The sequence below is a fragment of the Mesocricetus auratus genome, unplaced genomic scaffold (genome assembly GCF_017639785.1).
Source record: "Mesocricetus auratus isolate SY011 unplaced genomic scaffold, BCM_Maur_2.0 Super-Scaffold_100011, whole genome shotgun sequence".
Taxonomy (NCBI): Eukaryota; Metazoa; Chordata; class Mammalia; order Rodentia; family Cricetidae; genus Mesocricetus; species Mesocricetus auratus.
In genome coordinates, this window is record NW_024429195.1 from 29512214 (window position 1) to 29528233 (window position 16020).

Sequence of the window (16020 nt, forward strand, 5' to 3'; positions counted from 1 at the left end):
TAAGAGACCTTCATGAAGCTCTCGAGTGAACCAAAAAAAAAAAAAAAAAAGATAAGAGAAAAGGAAAAGGCATTTGTGGATTTGTGGTGCTTTCCATATACAGACATGCAGCACCATCTGCTGGATCCCAGCAAACCGGTGAGGCCTGCAGAGCATACACTTCCACTGCAGTGGAGTTCGAAGCAGCACAGCTTTGAAGAGAACTGGATTACTCAGGGCTTCAAACTCCAGTCTGCTAATGCTGGAAATACTTCCATATCAACAGCCTTTCTGTTACTGGCTTTAGGAAACAGTCGGGGAAAACTGTTGCTGTTGTTTAGTCACACACCTATGCAACTGACTATACAAACACACATGTATACACACAGACACACATACACACGCATATACATATATATACACACACATTGCATATATATATATACACAGATCCATGCACACCCATGTATACACATATCTAGAGGCACACATATAAATGTGTACATATATATGCAATACACACATGTTTATACATATCCATGCATACATACATACACACACACCACAGTGATACACACACACAAAGCATCTGGTTTAATTTCATCACTACACATAAACATACATGGACTATTTTCATTTAGTTACACAGTACTTCTGCAAGGCAGTGACTGACAGTGGAAAAATAAATCTTGTGACTATTTCAGAAAAAGATATTAGAAAGTCTGTAATTAGGACTGGGGCACTTATCCCCCTTGTTCAAGGCCCTGAGTTTGATCCTCAGTACTGGAAAGAAAATCAGTAATTAGAGAAGCCTTTTTAATTGTTTTTCTGCATCAAAAATGTTTTCTTTAAATAGAACTATAGCAAATTTTCATCATAAGAATACATATATCAAAAATGTATTTATTAATTTGGCAAGTGTTAATATGTTAACAGGTACCAGAGACAATGGCTGGAACACTGGGACAATTTCAACAATGCCACCAGAGACCCTGCAGCTTCTCTACATGTGAGGTTGTTCTCTGTGAGAAAAGCTTGGAACCCACATTAATGTGCCCAAGGAAACACTGATAAAGCCTGTGAAGGACACATTTCACAGAGTGCTAGTCACTGGACAAGAGCCACTAAACACACGGAGCACAGCAGTCACGGGCCTCCTGACATTCTCCCTCCCACTGGCGTCTGTTTCATCTTCCATCCTGAAACAGGCCTCACTGCCTCGGGGGCACAGGGCACACGTGAGCTAATGTATAATTCTGTGCACACCTCATCCTCAGGCGTAATCTCAGCGTGGTTTTCTAATTCTGCTGTGGACAAATTTTCTGTTTGCCCAAGTGCAACTCTATTAAGAATTCTATAAAAGAAGATCCGAATAAGTGGGGAAATGGGCATTTCTGTGTGGTGAGACAACATAAAATCATCAGCTCTTCAATTGTCTTCCAGTGGAAGTTCTTGGGACACCCGCGTCTGAAGACAGTGCCGCAGTCACTGGGCTGTTGCTGTGAAAAGACACCACAACCAAAGCAGTTCTCACAAAATAAAGCATTTAATTGGGGCCGGTTTACAGTTTCAGAGGGTCAGTCCATTATCATCATGGGAGGGAGCATGGTGGCAGAGATAGTGTTGGAGTAGCAGATGAGAGTTTTATTCCTGATCCACAGGCTGAGAGGGAGGAACAAAACGAAACACTGGGCTGGGTGTGGGTTTTTGAAAACCTCAAAACCCACCCTCAATGACACACTTTCTCCAGAAGGCCACATCTAGTCCTCCTAATCCTATCAAAGAGTTCCACTTCCTGGTGACTAAGCATTCAAAGGAGGCCATTCTTACTCAAACCACCACAGACAAGTCAGGGGCTGTCCAAGATGTCTCAGTGGCCAAGAGTGCTTGCTGCTAAGCCTGATGACCTGAGTTCCAGCTCTAGGACTCACCTGGAGGAACTTCTGAAAGTTGTCTTTGACCTCTGTAGGTGACATATGTACATAAATACAAAGGTGTATGACATGACACATGCCTTTAATCCCAGCACTTAGGAGGCAGAGGCAGTGGTGGATTTCGTGAGTTCTAGACCAGTTTGGTCTACATATTGAGTTCCAGAACAGCTGAAGCTGTATAACAGATAGAATTTGTCTCAAAAATAAAACAAAACAAACAACAACAAAAAGCAATATATATATGTATATATGTGTATATATGCTTTGTTTTTTAAACATCACAGGGAGTAAAGGTTCTGGCTGTGCAAACTTCCCAACCTGAGTTTGATCCGTGGATCCCACAGTGGAAGGACAGGCCTCACTTCTGAAGGCTGTTCTCTGGCTTCTGCATGCATTCCATATCATGTACACACTGACACACACATTACATACAGGCACACATGTTAGAATTAGGCATGTGACAAGAACAGCACATAGTTTATTTTTAGGGTATTAGTGAAATGGTCATATGTTTTTGTCACGCAGTTCCTTCTCAGGACACAAAACAACACATAAAGGTAAAAATAACTCCCTTTAAAGGACATGGCACAATTAAATGGACTGACAGCTCTCTGACAAAACTAGCAGTGAGGAAATGTGCAGTGAGACAGGAAAGAATGTTTTCTCACCTCCTGGATGTCTTGACAAACATGTAAGCAGAGGATGGTAACATGGGTCAGCTTGGTGCAGGTTCTCAGCCTCTTACTCAAAGGGTTGACATCAAGGCACAGAGTTTCAGCAAGATGACTTCATCCAAAGCAAGGTGACAGTCAAGACTGCAGGCCACATGAGTGAGGACACTCAGGGCCTGATTATTGCTTTGGTGATATTTAATGGGGTTAAGAGAAGGAATTCAGTGACTAGGGGTATAGTTTGGATGTTTTGACTGGCAGGTTTGGATGATGTAATCCCTTGCTCAGTGTTCATGTTCCTTCCTATGATACATGATTTTAGTCATATGTATGCCCAATTATGCATAGGCATGAGATGGTAAATAGGGGGTTCTCCCTAAAATCACACTTAGTTCAAGTCCCTGGCTGCCACAGCTCAAAGATTCACATCTCAAAGAAGTACAGATGTATAGAGGTGAATAAAGTGGTTGGGAAACAGCATTCCCAACAAGCTGTGAGGTCAGCTAGATCCTCAGTGCTGGTCCCTGCATGACAGAGGCTTCCAGAGTGCTGCCTGTTTAACTATGCTTGCCAACAAAACATACACATTATCCGGAATAAGTAAGGACAGTTCAAAAAAGTTAATTATGGGTTCAAAGTCATAGCACTGGCCTGCATCGCTGTGCACAACTGTAATCCCAGTGCCTGGAGGTTGAGACAAGATCATTGTGAGTTCAGCCATAGTGAATGCCTATCTTAGATAATAGCAATAAGAAATGGAGGAGCTATGGGTGATTGGGATCGAAATATACTGTATGAAATTCTAAAGTAGTAATAAAAGGAAGAAAATATAAAGTTAAATTTAGCAAATAGCAGTATTAGCTAAGTTAGGACTCACTATGGTGTTATCTACCGTCAAATATGATTTACTGGTGGTAGTAGAGGCCTCCCTAACATATGAGAAGCCCCGGGTATGTCACCTGCTCTGAAAACTTTTCAAAAGCCAGAATTCTTTTCCTTATACCATGTATCTGTGGTAAATACGAAATTATACACACATACGAATTTATTACATGGATATAGATAAGTGTAAATGCTGAATACTTATAAATGGTTTAATGTCTGGTAAGTTGTTTGTTTTTCTGGTCTTTCCTTGTACAGCTGGTAAGACTAACAAAATATTTTGTTAATTTTTGTCTCCAGATTGCAACATGGGACTGACAGACAGTAACTGACAGCTAGAACGGCAACAAATGGCCAAGACATTGTACAGCAAAGACAATGGTGGTTGGAGTCTGACACAAGGCTTCCCATTGCATCAGAGATTCAAAGAAATGCTGATAGGCCCCAAAGTAGTCCAACAGGAGAAAGATCCACATGGTCAGTAAGGTGTCACATTGCTGGTCAGAATTGTGTGTACAAGTTAACTGTCACTAACTAGTCTTTAAATGTAAGTATTTGCATAAACACCACCTACACAAACAGACCCATGTAGGATTTACTATATATATAAAAAAAAAGGTCAACTGTCCTTTTTAAAGAAGAAAAGGACCAAGTGATCACCCAGGGTTTCAGACATAAAGTACAAGACTGGGTTGTATTTAAAGACCTCTTTCGCCTGTTAGGCTCTAAAGCCTGACACTTCAAGAGTCTAAAAAGAAAACCTCTGAAATGTGTCCTCACTCACAACAAGAGAAAAGAAAATTAAGTTAACATGACCAGACAGCCAGAGGTTTGGGGCCTCAGAAGCAAGTCCCAGAAGTGACAGCTCTGTGGGTCTGCAGAGCCTCGAGGAGGTGCCTGCCTTCAAAAGGCTCTCAACCCTGAAGACAGAAAAATGAGGTTCAGCAGAGGACTGTTGCCTGACACTCACCCCTCCAGTTAAGGCATGCTAAATGCTATGAGGCTCTTCTCAGGGATAACTGATGAGAAACAGCAGACGAGCCTCTGTCTCAGCAATAGATCCACAAGGAAACCCCATTCTAGAACACGCTATTTGGGGCAGGCTGGATCTGTGTTCCTGGACCATGGTCCCTCACATATGGGTCAAGAATAAATTCGAAGTTCCTTTTGGGTACTATAGTCTCTCGCAATCTTGTGGTCCTCCATCCTGGCATCCCAGGAACCCCGTGTCTTCCATTCCCCGAATTTGCGATCCTCTGGGGCAGATTTACTCGTCCTGGAAGTCCTGGGAATGCCCCTGTCTTTGCAAGTAAAGCTGTGCCTCACAGTCCTGGGGAAGCAACTTCTCTGTGGCTTCAGAAAGAACGGGGAGAATTCTCAAAGGAAGTTCCGCCTACCAGTCTGAGTGCTTCCTGTTTGGTAACTAAGGGAGCTTGGCTGTTGCTAGGGCCGCGGAGTACACTCGAGTAGGCTCTGCAGGCTCAGGCTACACACTCTAGGGAAGGTTTTCAGGGCGTCTGTCTGCGCTCCCTTCGAGCTCATGCATCATGAGCAGCGAGTTTCTGTCAGAGCTACATTGGGAAGATGGGTTCGCCATCCCTGTGGCCAACCAGGAAAACAAGATGCTGGAGGACCAGGTGAGGAGGATAGGGTGGGAGTTAAGGGACAGACAGGAGAGAACCAACTGAGCAACGGCGAGCCGAGCGGGGGTCGGGGGGAGGATGGGGGCTGGTTGAGCATCGACAGGAGAGCCAGATGAGGACCAGTGGGAGGACAGAAGACTAGGTGAGGACCGACTAGGATGCAGGGCCAGGTGGGTATCCAGTGGGAATCGGGGGGCGGAGGGAACGGAGGCGGGACGGACCGCGCCAGGAGGTCTGGGTGCCATGCTGCCCAACTCATCTTTGCCTCCCGCATCCTGGCCTCATTCCTTAGGTCTGATGCCGAGCCTCATCACTTTCCCTGCTGCTCCTATCAGTTGCTACACATTTGAAAGTTTTATCGGAGCAACAATTTCTATTCAGGGCCATGAAACCCTGAAGCTCATTCCTCCAACTGTTTCAGATGCCAGCTAGCAGCCTTCTCTCATCCAACTAAGGACTGCAAACGGATTGCTGGTGTTTGCCTAGCAACCACTACGTACACATGTGCGCACACAAGACGGTTCTTGTGGGCTTTAGTGTGTCTGTGATGCCAGAGCTGCTTTCAAGGGGGAACATTTCACAGACGTGTGCAGAGTGGAGAGTTTCAAAGTGAGGATCAAAGTATCCCAGGAGGACAGTATCTCGTACTGTAGGACAAACTTGCACCAACTAGAACACCTACAGTTTCTGCCTCATGTTAAAACCCAAACCAAACCAAAACAAAACAAACCATAGTGTGTGGCGAAGAGAGCCCAAGAGCGGGTGATGTGTGCAAACCGACACAGTAGAAGAGATCATCTTCTGCCCCGTGAATAATGAGGATGGAAATCCCTGAGTGGATCTGCTGAGAAGAACGGGAACTTCTGAATGTTGCATGTGTTGGGAGTGTGCGGTGGTGGGTGTGAGTGAATTGTGTACATGTGTGCAGAGGCCAGAGGCCAACCTTGGGTATCATTCCTCAGGCTCCCTCCACCTTACTTTTTGATGCAGGGTCTCTTACTGGGATGTGGGGCTCCCAGATTAGGTCAAGATGGTAAAACAGTGAGTCTGAGAAATCCTCCCGTCTCTGTTTCCTCAGTGTTGGGATTATAACAGCTTGTCACTACGCCTGTGTTTTAATGTGTATGCTTGCAGAACAAACATTTTCTGGCACCTTTATTTTTCTAATCATGTCTACCAAGTGTGTTGACTTTTTTTTTTCCATGTTAACACAAGCTCAAATCATCTGAGAGAAGGAACCCTCAACTGAGAAAATATCTCCACCAGACTGGCTTGTAGGCAAGGCTGTGTGGCATTTTCTTGATGATCAATGCAGGGGGGCCATGGCCACAGTGGAAAGTCTCATCCGTGTTAGGTGGTCCTGAGCTGTGTGGAGTAAGCCAGTAAGCAGCATCCCTCCATGGCCTCTGCTTCAGTTCCTAACTCCAGGTTACCTTCCCCACTTGAGTCCCTGCTCCAACTTCATCAGTGATAGACTGTTATCTGGAAGTGTAAGATGAGACAAACCATTTCCTCTTCAATTGCTTTTGGTCATGATGCTTATCAGAGTGGTACAAACCTAAGATAAGAAGACAGCTCTTCATTAGTCATGGGATAGAGTTTCCTGCTGTGTGAGAAGTGCATGCCCGCTGAGACCTGCTGGCACTGGAAACTCCAGGAAGAGTCTGTCATGTGGGCCTCAGTATTAATTGTCCCACAGTTATCTCTGGATTTTTTTATATCTAAAAGATCAGTAGATTTTTAAGAAGTTCCTGTGGACATTTAAAGAAACCAAATGATGACATGTACTGGATGTTTGTATCCTTCTAAAACTTTTCATTTGATGTCAGAATTCCCAGTGTGATGATTTTTGGGAGTAAGAGTCTCTGCTGGGATGTTTGTATGAGTTACTTTTCTGTTGCTGTGATAAAGCACCACGATCAAGGCAACTTATTAAAGCAAGTATTTAATTAGGGTTAGAGGTTTCATGAGAGAGAGAGAGTTGATGGCAGCAGGAACAGCTGAGAGCTCATATCTCAAAACTGTAAGCAGGAGACAGAAAGCACATAGAAATGACAAGAGTCTTTTAAAGTCTCAAGTCCACCCCTAGTGATACCTCCTCCAAGACCACACCTCCTAATCCTTCCCAAACAGTTCCACCAACAGGGGACCAAATATTCAAACATATGAGTCTATAGAGGTCATTCTCATTCAGACCATTCAAAGGTGGAACTCTCATGTGTTCTTACAAGAAGTGAAAAGAGACAGAGCTAATGCCTCTGTCATTCATAGCAAGAAGACATTTGTATGCAAAGTAAGAAGGGTCTTATTAGGAATCTTGTAATTTTTTTCTACATAAAGTCCCGTTTTATTTTTCCAAGGTGTCTTCATGAAGCCATCTCTTTACATGGGCTTTGGTGGAGGTCGTGGTGCAGCACCATCAGGTCTAAATCGTGGTGGGGGTGTTCGTTCCTTCTGGGCTTCTCGATCAATTCCTCACTACTTTGCTATGAATAGCACAGCTCACACAGTAATGCAGCTTGACACAGAGTTTGGGAGTACATAAGTGTCGAAGACACTTGCTTCAGATATGTCCCTGACAGCAGCAGCCTCTACAATGTTCCGAATGATGAACTTCTTAATGGCCTTGTCTTTGGGCACGCACCAGGCGCTCGTAGCCACAGCCTGTTTTGGCACGCCCGTCATTTCGTCTTTTTTTTTTTTTTTTTGTCATCTTGGAGCCGAGATGGGCAAGAGTGGGATCTTGTAATTCTTAGCTTTCAGAATAGTGACAGATACATTTCTGTTGTTTAAGGCATCAGGTCTATGGCATTTTTGTTACAGCATCTCAACTGTGACTATGCTACAAAGTAAATGAAGATTTAGTTTGCTTTTTAATCATGGCATTTATTACTTACAGTTATCAAAACTACAGAAGGAAAAATCAAACTTGCAAGATCAGCTTCGTGACTATGAAGATCGGATTAATTCTATGACTTCTCACCTTAAAAATGTGAATCAAGAATTTTCATTTACACAGGTACAGAAATATTAACACATATCGATAGTGTTGTGTGAGATGTACATAATTATCTCAAATCTAAATAATATCTCAAATTATCTGTTATGTATAACATGTGATTGGTTCAATATAAACACTCTTTTCTCAATTATTTATAACCAGTATTTCTTACTTTTTTGGTAAGGGATCAGTTTTAGCTTCCATCTCTCACCTTACAGGTTTTCTTTCTTTTGTTTGTGCCATATAACATCTGACCTTGTGGCGGTAGTCTTCTAGGAAGTGTATGGTTAACCTCCTCAAGGGGGGTGAGTGACAACTGCTGGGTAGCCACAGGCTAAAGTGTGGGAGCCTCTGCCCTGGTAGAGTTAACAGTCGTCCGTTGGGGTGGGCTGTATCACGTAGAGGCTTATTATATTTTATGATATAGAAATGTAAAGCGCTTGTATTTTGTGCGTTGCTCTTCAGGCTCTTTACAAAGCAAGGGAGTATGAAATCGAAAGTGAAGAACACTTTAAGGCCATTGCTGAAAGAGAGCTGGGACGGGTCAAGGATGAGATCCAACAACTGGAGAAGGAGATGGTGACCATCCGGGAGCGCAAGAGCGATAAGGAAGTGGGTAGAACTTGCTGTAGTACTGCTTCTGTGCCAAGGGAGTGCCAAGGTTTTCTGAGATTTACTTACTTTTTTTTTTTTTTACAATGAAAAGACACAGAACTGTGGTTTGAATGAATGATCAAGTGCTACATTTCTACTAATTTTGTTTTTGTTTTTCAAGACAGGGTTTCTCTGTGTAACAGCCTTGGCTGTCCTGGAACTCACTCTACAGACCAGGTTGTCCTCGAATTCAAAGATCCACCTGTCTCTGTCTCCCAAGTGCAGGGACTAAAGACGTGTGGCACCACCACAGGCCTGCTATTATTCTTTAGCTGCTTATTATGATTTCCTCCAGGAATTGTGTCCTGCAGCCTGGGGTGCAGGAGGCCTGCTTACAGGTGCAGGTGGCACTGTTAACAGACATATCACTTTGGGATTTAAATTTCACCTAAAACTTTTATCTTCCATACTCATTTGTCAACTTTGGGACCTGTCTTGGTTAGCATCTCTGTCGCTGTGACAAAACACTGACCACAAACAGCTTGGGAAGAGGACTTATTTGGTCCACATACACTGATGCCTCTTAATGATTTAGAGAAGTCAGAGCAAGAACTCAAGCCAGAGCAGTGGTGGTTGCCATGGATGTCACAGATTGGTGTCGTGGACTGATGTCCCTAAAGATGGTTTACCACACATGGAGCAACACCCCAGGCTGGCTTGCTTTCAGACTCACAATCAGCTACCATTCTTTTTGTTTGTCTGTTTTTTAGAGACAGAGTTTCTCTGTATTGCTTTGAAGGCTGTCCTAGAACTTGCTCTGTAGACTAGGCTGGTCTCGAACTTACAGAGATCTGCCTGCCTCTGCCTCCCGAGTGCTGGAATTAAAGGCATGTGCCACCAATGCCAGGCCAGCTACCATTCTTATACCTCCCAGTGTCCTGGATCCTTCCACATCAGTCATTAATCAATAACATGCATGTACATTCACATGCATATTTTAATTTTGTAATATAATGTTTGTATATGCAGTATAAATAACATTTACTGAGTTTACTTATACAGTCTATGCTTTCTTTTGTGATTATACATTCTTTAAGCAACAACATTTACAGAAGTAATTTACCCCTACACTATATTTACCTCAATTAGGAATGCTTCCAAATCTCTATATAAGAGGGAAATGGAGTGAGGGCACTTGTTATGGGTTTTAGCAAGCATCCCAAGCAAGCTATGGACTGACTCCCTCACTCCCACACATTTGGGGTGACTTTGGTGGGGGAATCTAGTGAGTGCTCTGTAAGAGAACAACCTTCAAGCTCTTTCACAAGAGCTGTGGCTTAACCACTTGGTTTTGACCATGCACATGTTCTGTTTTACAACTGGAGAATGAAAATGCAAGCACGGCAGCGATAGAATTGAGCGCACTAGGCCATGTGGAAGGCAGAGATGGGGTTTCTTCATTTGTTTGCTGATAAATGCCATGGTTTATGTTAGGCTGCATAATAAATAATGTTTTGTCACTGCCTTTTCTGTCCCATTCCTTGGAACTTAGAATGGCATATTTAAAGCTACTCAAAAGCTGGATGGCTTGAAATGTCAGATGAACTGGGACCAGCAAGCGCTGGAGGCCTGGCTAGAGGAGTCTGCTCACAAAGACAGCGACTCTCTCACCCTTCAGAAGTACGCACAGCAAGACGATAACAAAATCAGGGTGAGACGCTAGAAATCCTAGAACTGCTTTTCTCTGAGTCAACTTTTAAAACATGAAGCTGTGGTTCCTGATTTTAAAGTCTGCATCAGGCTTGCCTCTGAGAACCTATGGAGATCAAGGGTCATGCCCCTAGAAAAACGACCTCAGTCACATCCTACAGCATGTTACTACTCTGTGTTTTTAATCCTCTGAAGCCCCATGACCCACTAGGGACCTGGGTTAGGACTTCACAGGACTCGCTAAAGCATTTTAGGATAGGAAATTCTAGTCATACTAGAATTATTAATTAATTTTGGATATTTTGTTTTAATTTGAATATTATATGTAAGTTCTACTGTATTAATATTGTATTAATACTTTCATCTGAAAATATGATTTATTATTCAAATTGTCCTGTTTTTCTCTATCTTTGGATGAAAATATGTTTACATTCTAAAAAGGAAGCAATATTTTACTGATGTAATGTTTCAAGTAATCTTATTTGGTCATCAGTCAGTGAGATGTCTCAGTTGGAAATGTCTGTGCTGTACTCATCTTAATCACTATTTGAAGATGGACAAAAGTAGACCCCACTTAATTGTCTTCTAGTCTCTACATCTCTGTCATGGCCTAAAAACTCATAATCATAACACACACACACACACACACACACACATACACACACGCGCGCGTGCCCCAGGAATGTCTTTTAAAGAATAAATCGCATTGCCGTTTCATTTTTTGAGCATCTCTGGATAATTCCTCTGAAGGCAATACTTCAATTTGAAGTACCAAAGATAACTAATGAGGATATTAAGCAGTGTGGAACACCAAATAGTATACACATATCCATACAACAGCAAGCTGTGCTATGAGACACACAGTTGGCTGCTGATTAACCCACTTTATGACATCCATTTGCGATAACATTGCAATTGATAAGTTATTGTAATATTATGTAAAATCTACTCATACTCTCTACTGGTGATAATGAAGTTAGTGTCACAATCATGTTATTATTCTCTAGCACATTAAATACCAAATGCATTATTTTAAATATTTTCAAATGGCAGGTCATATTTGTCTTTTTCTTTCTAATTTGTGATAAAAACCATCTCAGAAACAAGTGAATTTTTATGGGGGTCTATTTAAACAGTAAATTAACCCTTGGGGCTAGACAATAAGGAAAATGCATATTACTTTATATTATTTATATAGTGATCACATCAGGTGTAATGATAAAGAATGCTAGATATGCTATGTGCCAGCTTTAAGACTGAAATAACTGGTAGTTATAAATATTTTCCATGTACCCACACCACAGGCATTGACCTTGCAGTTAGAAAGACTGACTTTGGAGTGTAATGAGAAAAGGAAGCTTCTGGACACTGAACAAACGGAGACATTAAGTGCACAGGTTGGTTTACCAAGTCTTCTCAATTTTGAAGGTAATATATTTGCAAAAGCATTATATTAATAAAAGTGTAATCTTCTATCTGTCTGACAGTTAGAATTAGATAAAGCTGCACAGGACTTCCGGAAGATTCACCTCGAACGACAAGAGCTTATCCAGCAGTGGGAGAGCACCATTGAGCAGATGCAGAGGCGGGATCAGGAGATAGATAACTTTGCCCTGGTGAGCTAGCTCAGCCCTGCAATGCTGAGCTCTACTGTTTCCCATTTAACACATCAATTTAAAATGTACATCATAGCCAGGCGTAGTGGTACACACTTCTAATTCCAGGACTTGGGAGGTAAAGGCAGGTGAATCTCTGAGTTCGAGACCAGTCTGGCCTACAGAGTGAGTTCCAGGACATCAGGGCTTCATAGAGAAACCCTGTCTCAAAAAAAAAAAAAAAAAACCAAACACAAACAACCACCACCATCAACAACAATAAAAAAATAAAATGTATATTATACTGCTACATGAAAGTCACTTTTCAGTAAGATTCAGTGTTCTGGCAAATAGAACTCTATGGAGAATTTTTGCTTATAGTATTATGATCCTTGAGGATTGTGACTTCCTTCTAGCAATCCCGAACATGGCTGTCTGTAGGAACTTGGGTTTCATGTGTTGCTGTTTGCCATTGTGTTCTAGGTGTGGAAATTGCCATGGTAGATAATGCAGGCAAGGAAGTGGATACAGAGGAGAAGCTTGGCTGCCCAGGGTGATCGAGTTTTGAAGCATGGCACCAATGATAATTCAAAGCTCAAAGAGGGATAGGGATGGTGTGGTAGTAATTCAGGCCCGGGACCATCACTTCTAGGGGCATTTAGGTGACAGTTTTGGGCAAATCATTAAGGAACATTGGTGGAAAGAGTAGAAAGATCGGAAGTTGAACAGAATAAATTAAGGAGGAAATCGAGCAGACAGGGAGAGGTGTTAAGTCCATTCTTGATCTATTCCATGAAGGGGCAAAGAGCAGAGGTGAGTGGGAGTTTGGACTTTTGAGAGATGGATGTGGTTTGCTTGGGATGTCTGTTTTACTGACAGAAGAACTTCACCTCTCTATGAAGAATTGAAGAGAACCATTCCTGTTTTACAGCAACAGTCCCCAAGAGTTGGAGCCAGAGTTTCCTCTGACGATCTATTGAAATCAAGTGTCATTTCTACAGAAAAGTGACCACAGTCACATACCACATCATGTCTATTCTTCATTCTTGAAACTGCTACCAGTGTCTATCTCTTGAGTTCCTATTACTTCCCAACTTCAAGTCCTAACTGTTTACTTACATGAACCAACTAGGTCCACGATCACAGATCTGGTCAATATTTGCATAGAGCACAGAGTGTTGTTTAGGGTTCTCTTCTCTTCTTCCCTTTCTCTAGTTTGTATCTTGCTACCAAACAACACACTTGTTAAATTCAGGGTACCACTTAGTCATAACTGTTAACAAACATGAGTAAAACATGAATTTTGCTGTTGGTATTAAATTACCTACCTAAGGGGCAGAAAAGCCAATGTGACGAAGGCTTTCAAGAGAACATTTGAAACATTTAAACTCAGATTCTGGTAGTCTTTTGGTTGCCCTAGCACAATAGTGACATAGGATGCTGCATTTTAAGAGTGTTAGTTGTTAAAGAGAACATGTAGGCAGAGGTGAGCCTGCTCTTTATAGAGAGTTCCCAGCCACCCAGGGTCACAATGAGACCCTGTCTCCAAACAACAAAACACTCCTCACAACAGCAAAAAGTATTTTTAAAGGAATTTTTTGATTGAAAAAGTACCGAATATAAGAATGAAAACTAAATTCCTTTGTACTTTAGTTGCTATGTATTAAATATTTAAATGAAAACTAAATTCCTTTGTACTTTAGTTGCTATGTATTAAATATTTAATTGCATGCATTTGTTTCAATCCTAGACATTAGCAAGGATAAAGCAGGAAACAAGAGAAAAAGAAAGTTTGGTCAAAGAAAAGATCAAGTTTCTGGAAAACGAGGTTGGGAATAATGTAGAATATGAGAGAAAAATTTCTGTTGCCGAGCGTAAAGCTTTAAAGTTCAGGATGGAATACCAGCGACATGAAACTAGCAGAAGTCAGCTGAAGGACGAGGTATGTCACCCAAACACCAAACACTGTTCATAGCAGATTGCTCAGCCGGTGGCAAAGGCTTGTTTAATTAGGGAGTGGCCCACTGGTTCATGCGCTCCTGTATTTTTCCTTTCTTTTTGTTTTTTGTTTTCCTTTCTATTTTGACAAGATTTCACTATGGTCTGCCTGGCCTAAAATTTGCTATATAGACCAAGCTGACCAGGAAATCAGAGATGTAATGGGAATAAAGGCATGCACCACCACAGTGCACTCATATCCCTATAGTGGGACTCTAGGGTACTTTGTTTGAGCCCGTGGATGGCGAGGCCACAGGGAGTGCTTTAAACCCCAGGTCCTGTGCAGGGATCCATACTGGGCACTCCTTCCAGATCTAGCATGTGAGGGCATAATGCCAGATACTCCTAACGCTCCACACTGGGATCGCCATGCCTGGGCACATATGGGGAGTGTTGCTGTAGTGTTCCAGGAGACAGCCGGGAATGTCTTTCCAGTGTTAGGCATCTATGACATTGGCTGTCAGCTTCTGCCAGTGACCTGCTGAAGTTGTTTCCCACTTTGTTAAGGGACAATATTTCAGTCTGACCATAGGAGTAGGTGATGAGTGGCCTTGACACAGAGAGCAAGACTCCTGTCCCAGGCTTCTTTTGCAGGTTCCCTAACAGCTAGACTATTGCATAGTGCAAGTTAATGATCCACCTCAGCAATAAAAGGACCTTCAGAACATTTCTCTTCTGAGTCTCTGCAATCTAAAGCTACCGCTACTTAGATCAAAAGCAGAGTGCTATAAACCATGTTATTATATAATATGTTGCACTTTCCTCTCTGATAGTGTTTTTTTCCTGCCAATGAGATAATCACCTAAGTGTGTAAAGAAAGTAATTTCTGCTATAGTAGATGTCACTGCTGACAGCTTTAACCACTGCAGGCAAGTGGACAGACCCAGTCATTTTCTTCCTAACTCACTGGGGTCTCATTCCCAAAGATGCACCCATGTGTCACATATTACAAATGAGTGGCTTTTAGGACATCTGTGTGATTGTGGGGATAGTCCCTGCTAGCTAACTGTAGAGTGTTTTTACTACCCCCCTAAAGCTCTAGGTCATTGGTCACTCTTCATTCTCCCTTCTCTCAGCCCGACACTGGCATGGCTCATCTACTTCCTGTCACTATAGATTGGCCTAATCTGTGTCTCTCATAGAATGGAATTTTGCAGTATGTTGTTCATGTCTGTCTTCTTTAGGAACGTTTTCAAAACCTCATCCTTTCTCTGTAGAATGCTATTCTTTTTTATTTATTTTTCAGTTTAAATTTAGATTAGAAACAAGGTTGCTTCACAAGTCAGCTCCAGGTCCCTCTCCCTTTCCCTCCCCTCCTCCCGTGCCCCCCAGCCCCCCCATTATCCCCTCATGTAGAATGCTATTCTATAGTGTGGCTATACATCATAATTCACCCACCCGTTGTTGATTATTGCAGTGGTTTCCATTTTAGCATGATATTTGCCTTTTTGTGTCTGATTTTATTTAGCACACATCCAGAGTTTGTCACTGTTGCAAATGGCAGGATTTCTTTCCTTTTTAAAGGTTTAAAGGTTGAATAATATTCAGCCTGACCCCACATGGTATCATTACATTTTCTTTATCTATTCATCATTTTAGGAACACATAGGTTGTTTGCCTGTCCTGGCTACTATTAAGAATATTGCAAAGAATGTGGAGTCTAGAAATGTCTTTAACATAGTTTATATATGTACTTAGGAGTGGGTTTCCTGGAGCATCTGGTAGCTGTTTCTAATATGCTGAGGAACTCCCACACATTTTTTTTTTTTGTGATGACTGACACTGCCTTTGTGTGGCAAATGCAACTCCTAGCCTCAGCTCTGACTTGATGTGCCGATCCATGTTGACCTGTGCTCCCTGAGACTCAGTGGTGCTCACTGTCTTTTTTGTTTTGTTTTGTTTTTTCCCTGAGTCAGTGTTTCTCTGTATTGCTTTGGAGCCTGTCCTGGAACTTGCTCTGTAGACCAGGTGTCCACTGTCTTTATATACCTGTGGTCTGTTGATGCTTTCTTC

At 42.2% G+C, this 16020-nt stretch overlaps 1 protein-coding gene across 1 annotated transcript in view; it reads left to right on the forward strand.

The window, feature by feature from the left end:
- The first annotated feature begins 4906 nt into the window (after positions 1–4906).
- Positions 4907–16020, forward strand: part of Ccdc39 (coiled-coil domain containing 39) — a 31350-nt gene continuing 20236 nt past the window's right edge. Inside the window, exons 1-7 of the mRNA XM_005069713.4 lie at positions 4907–5103; positions 8009–8128; positions 8576–8722; positions 10257–10415; positions 11719–11811; positions 11902–12030; positions 13760–13951. Coding sequence (XP_005069770.1) covers positions 5014–5103; positions 8009–8128; positions 8576–8722; positions 10257–10415; positions 11719–11811; positions 11902–12030; positions 13760–13951 — 930 coding nt within the window. The 5' untranslated portion in view covers positions 4907–5013. The remainder of the gene's footprint in view (positions 5104–8008; positions 8129–8575; positions 8723–10256; positions 10416–11718; positions 11812–11901; positions 12031–13759; positions 13952–16020) is intronic.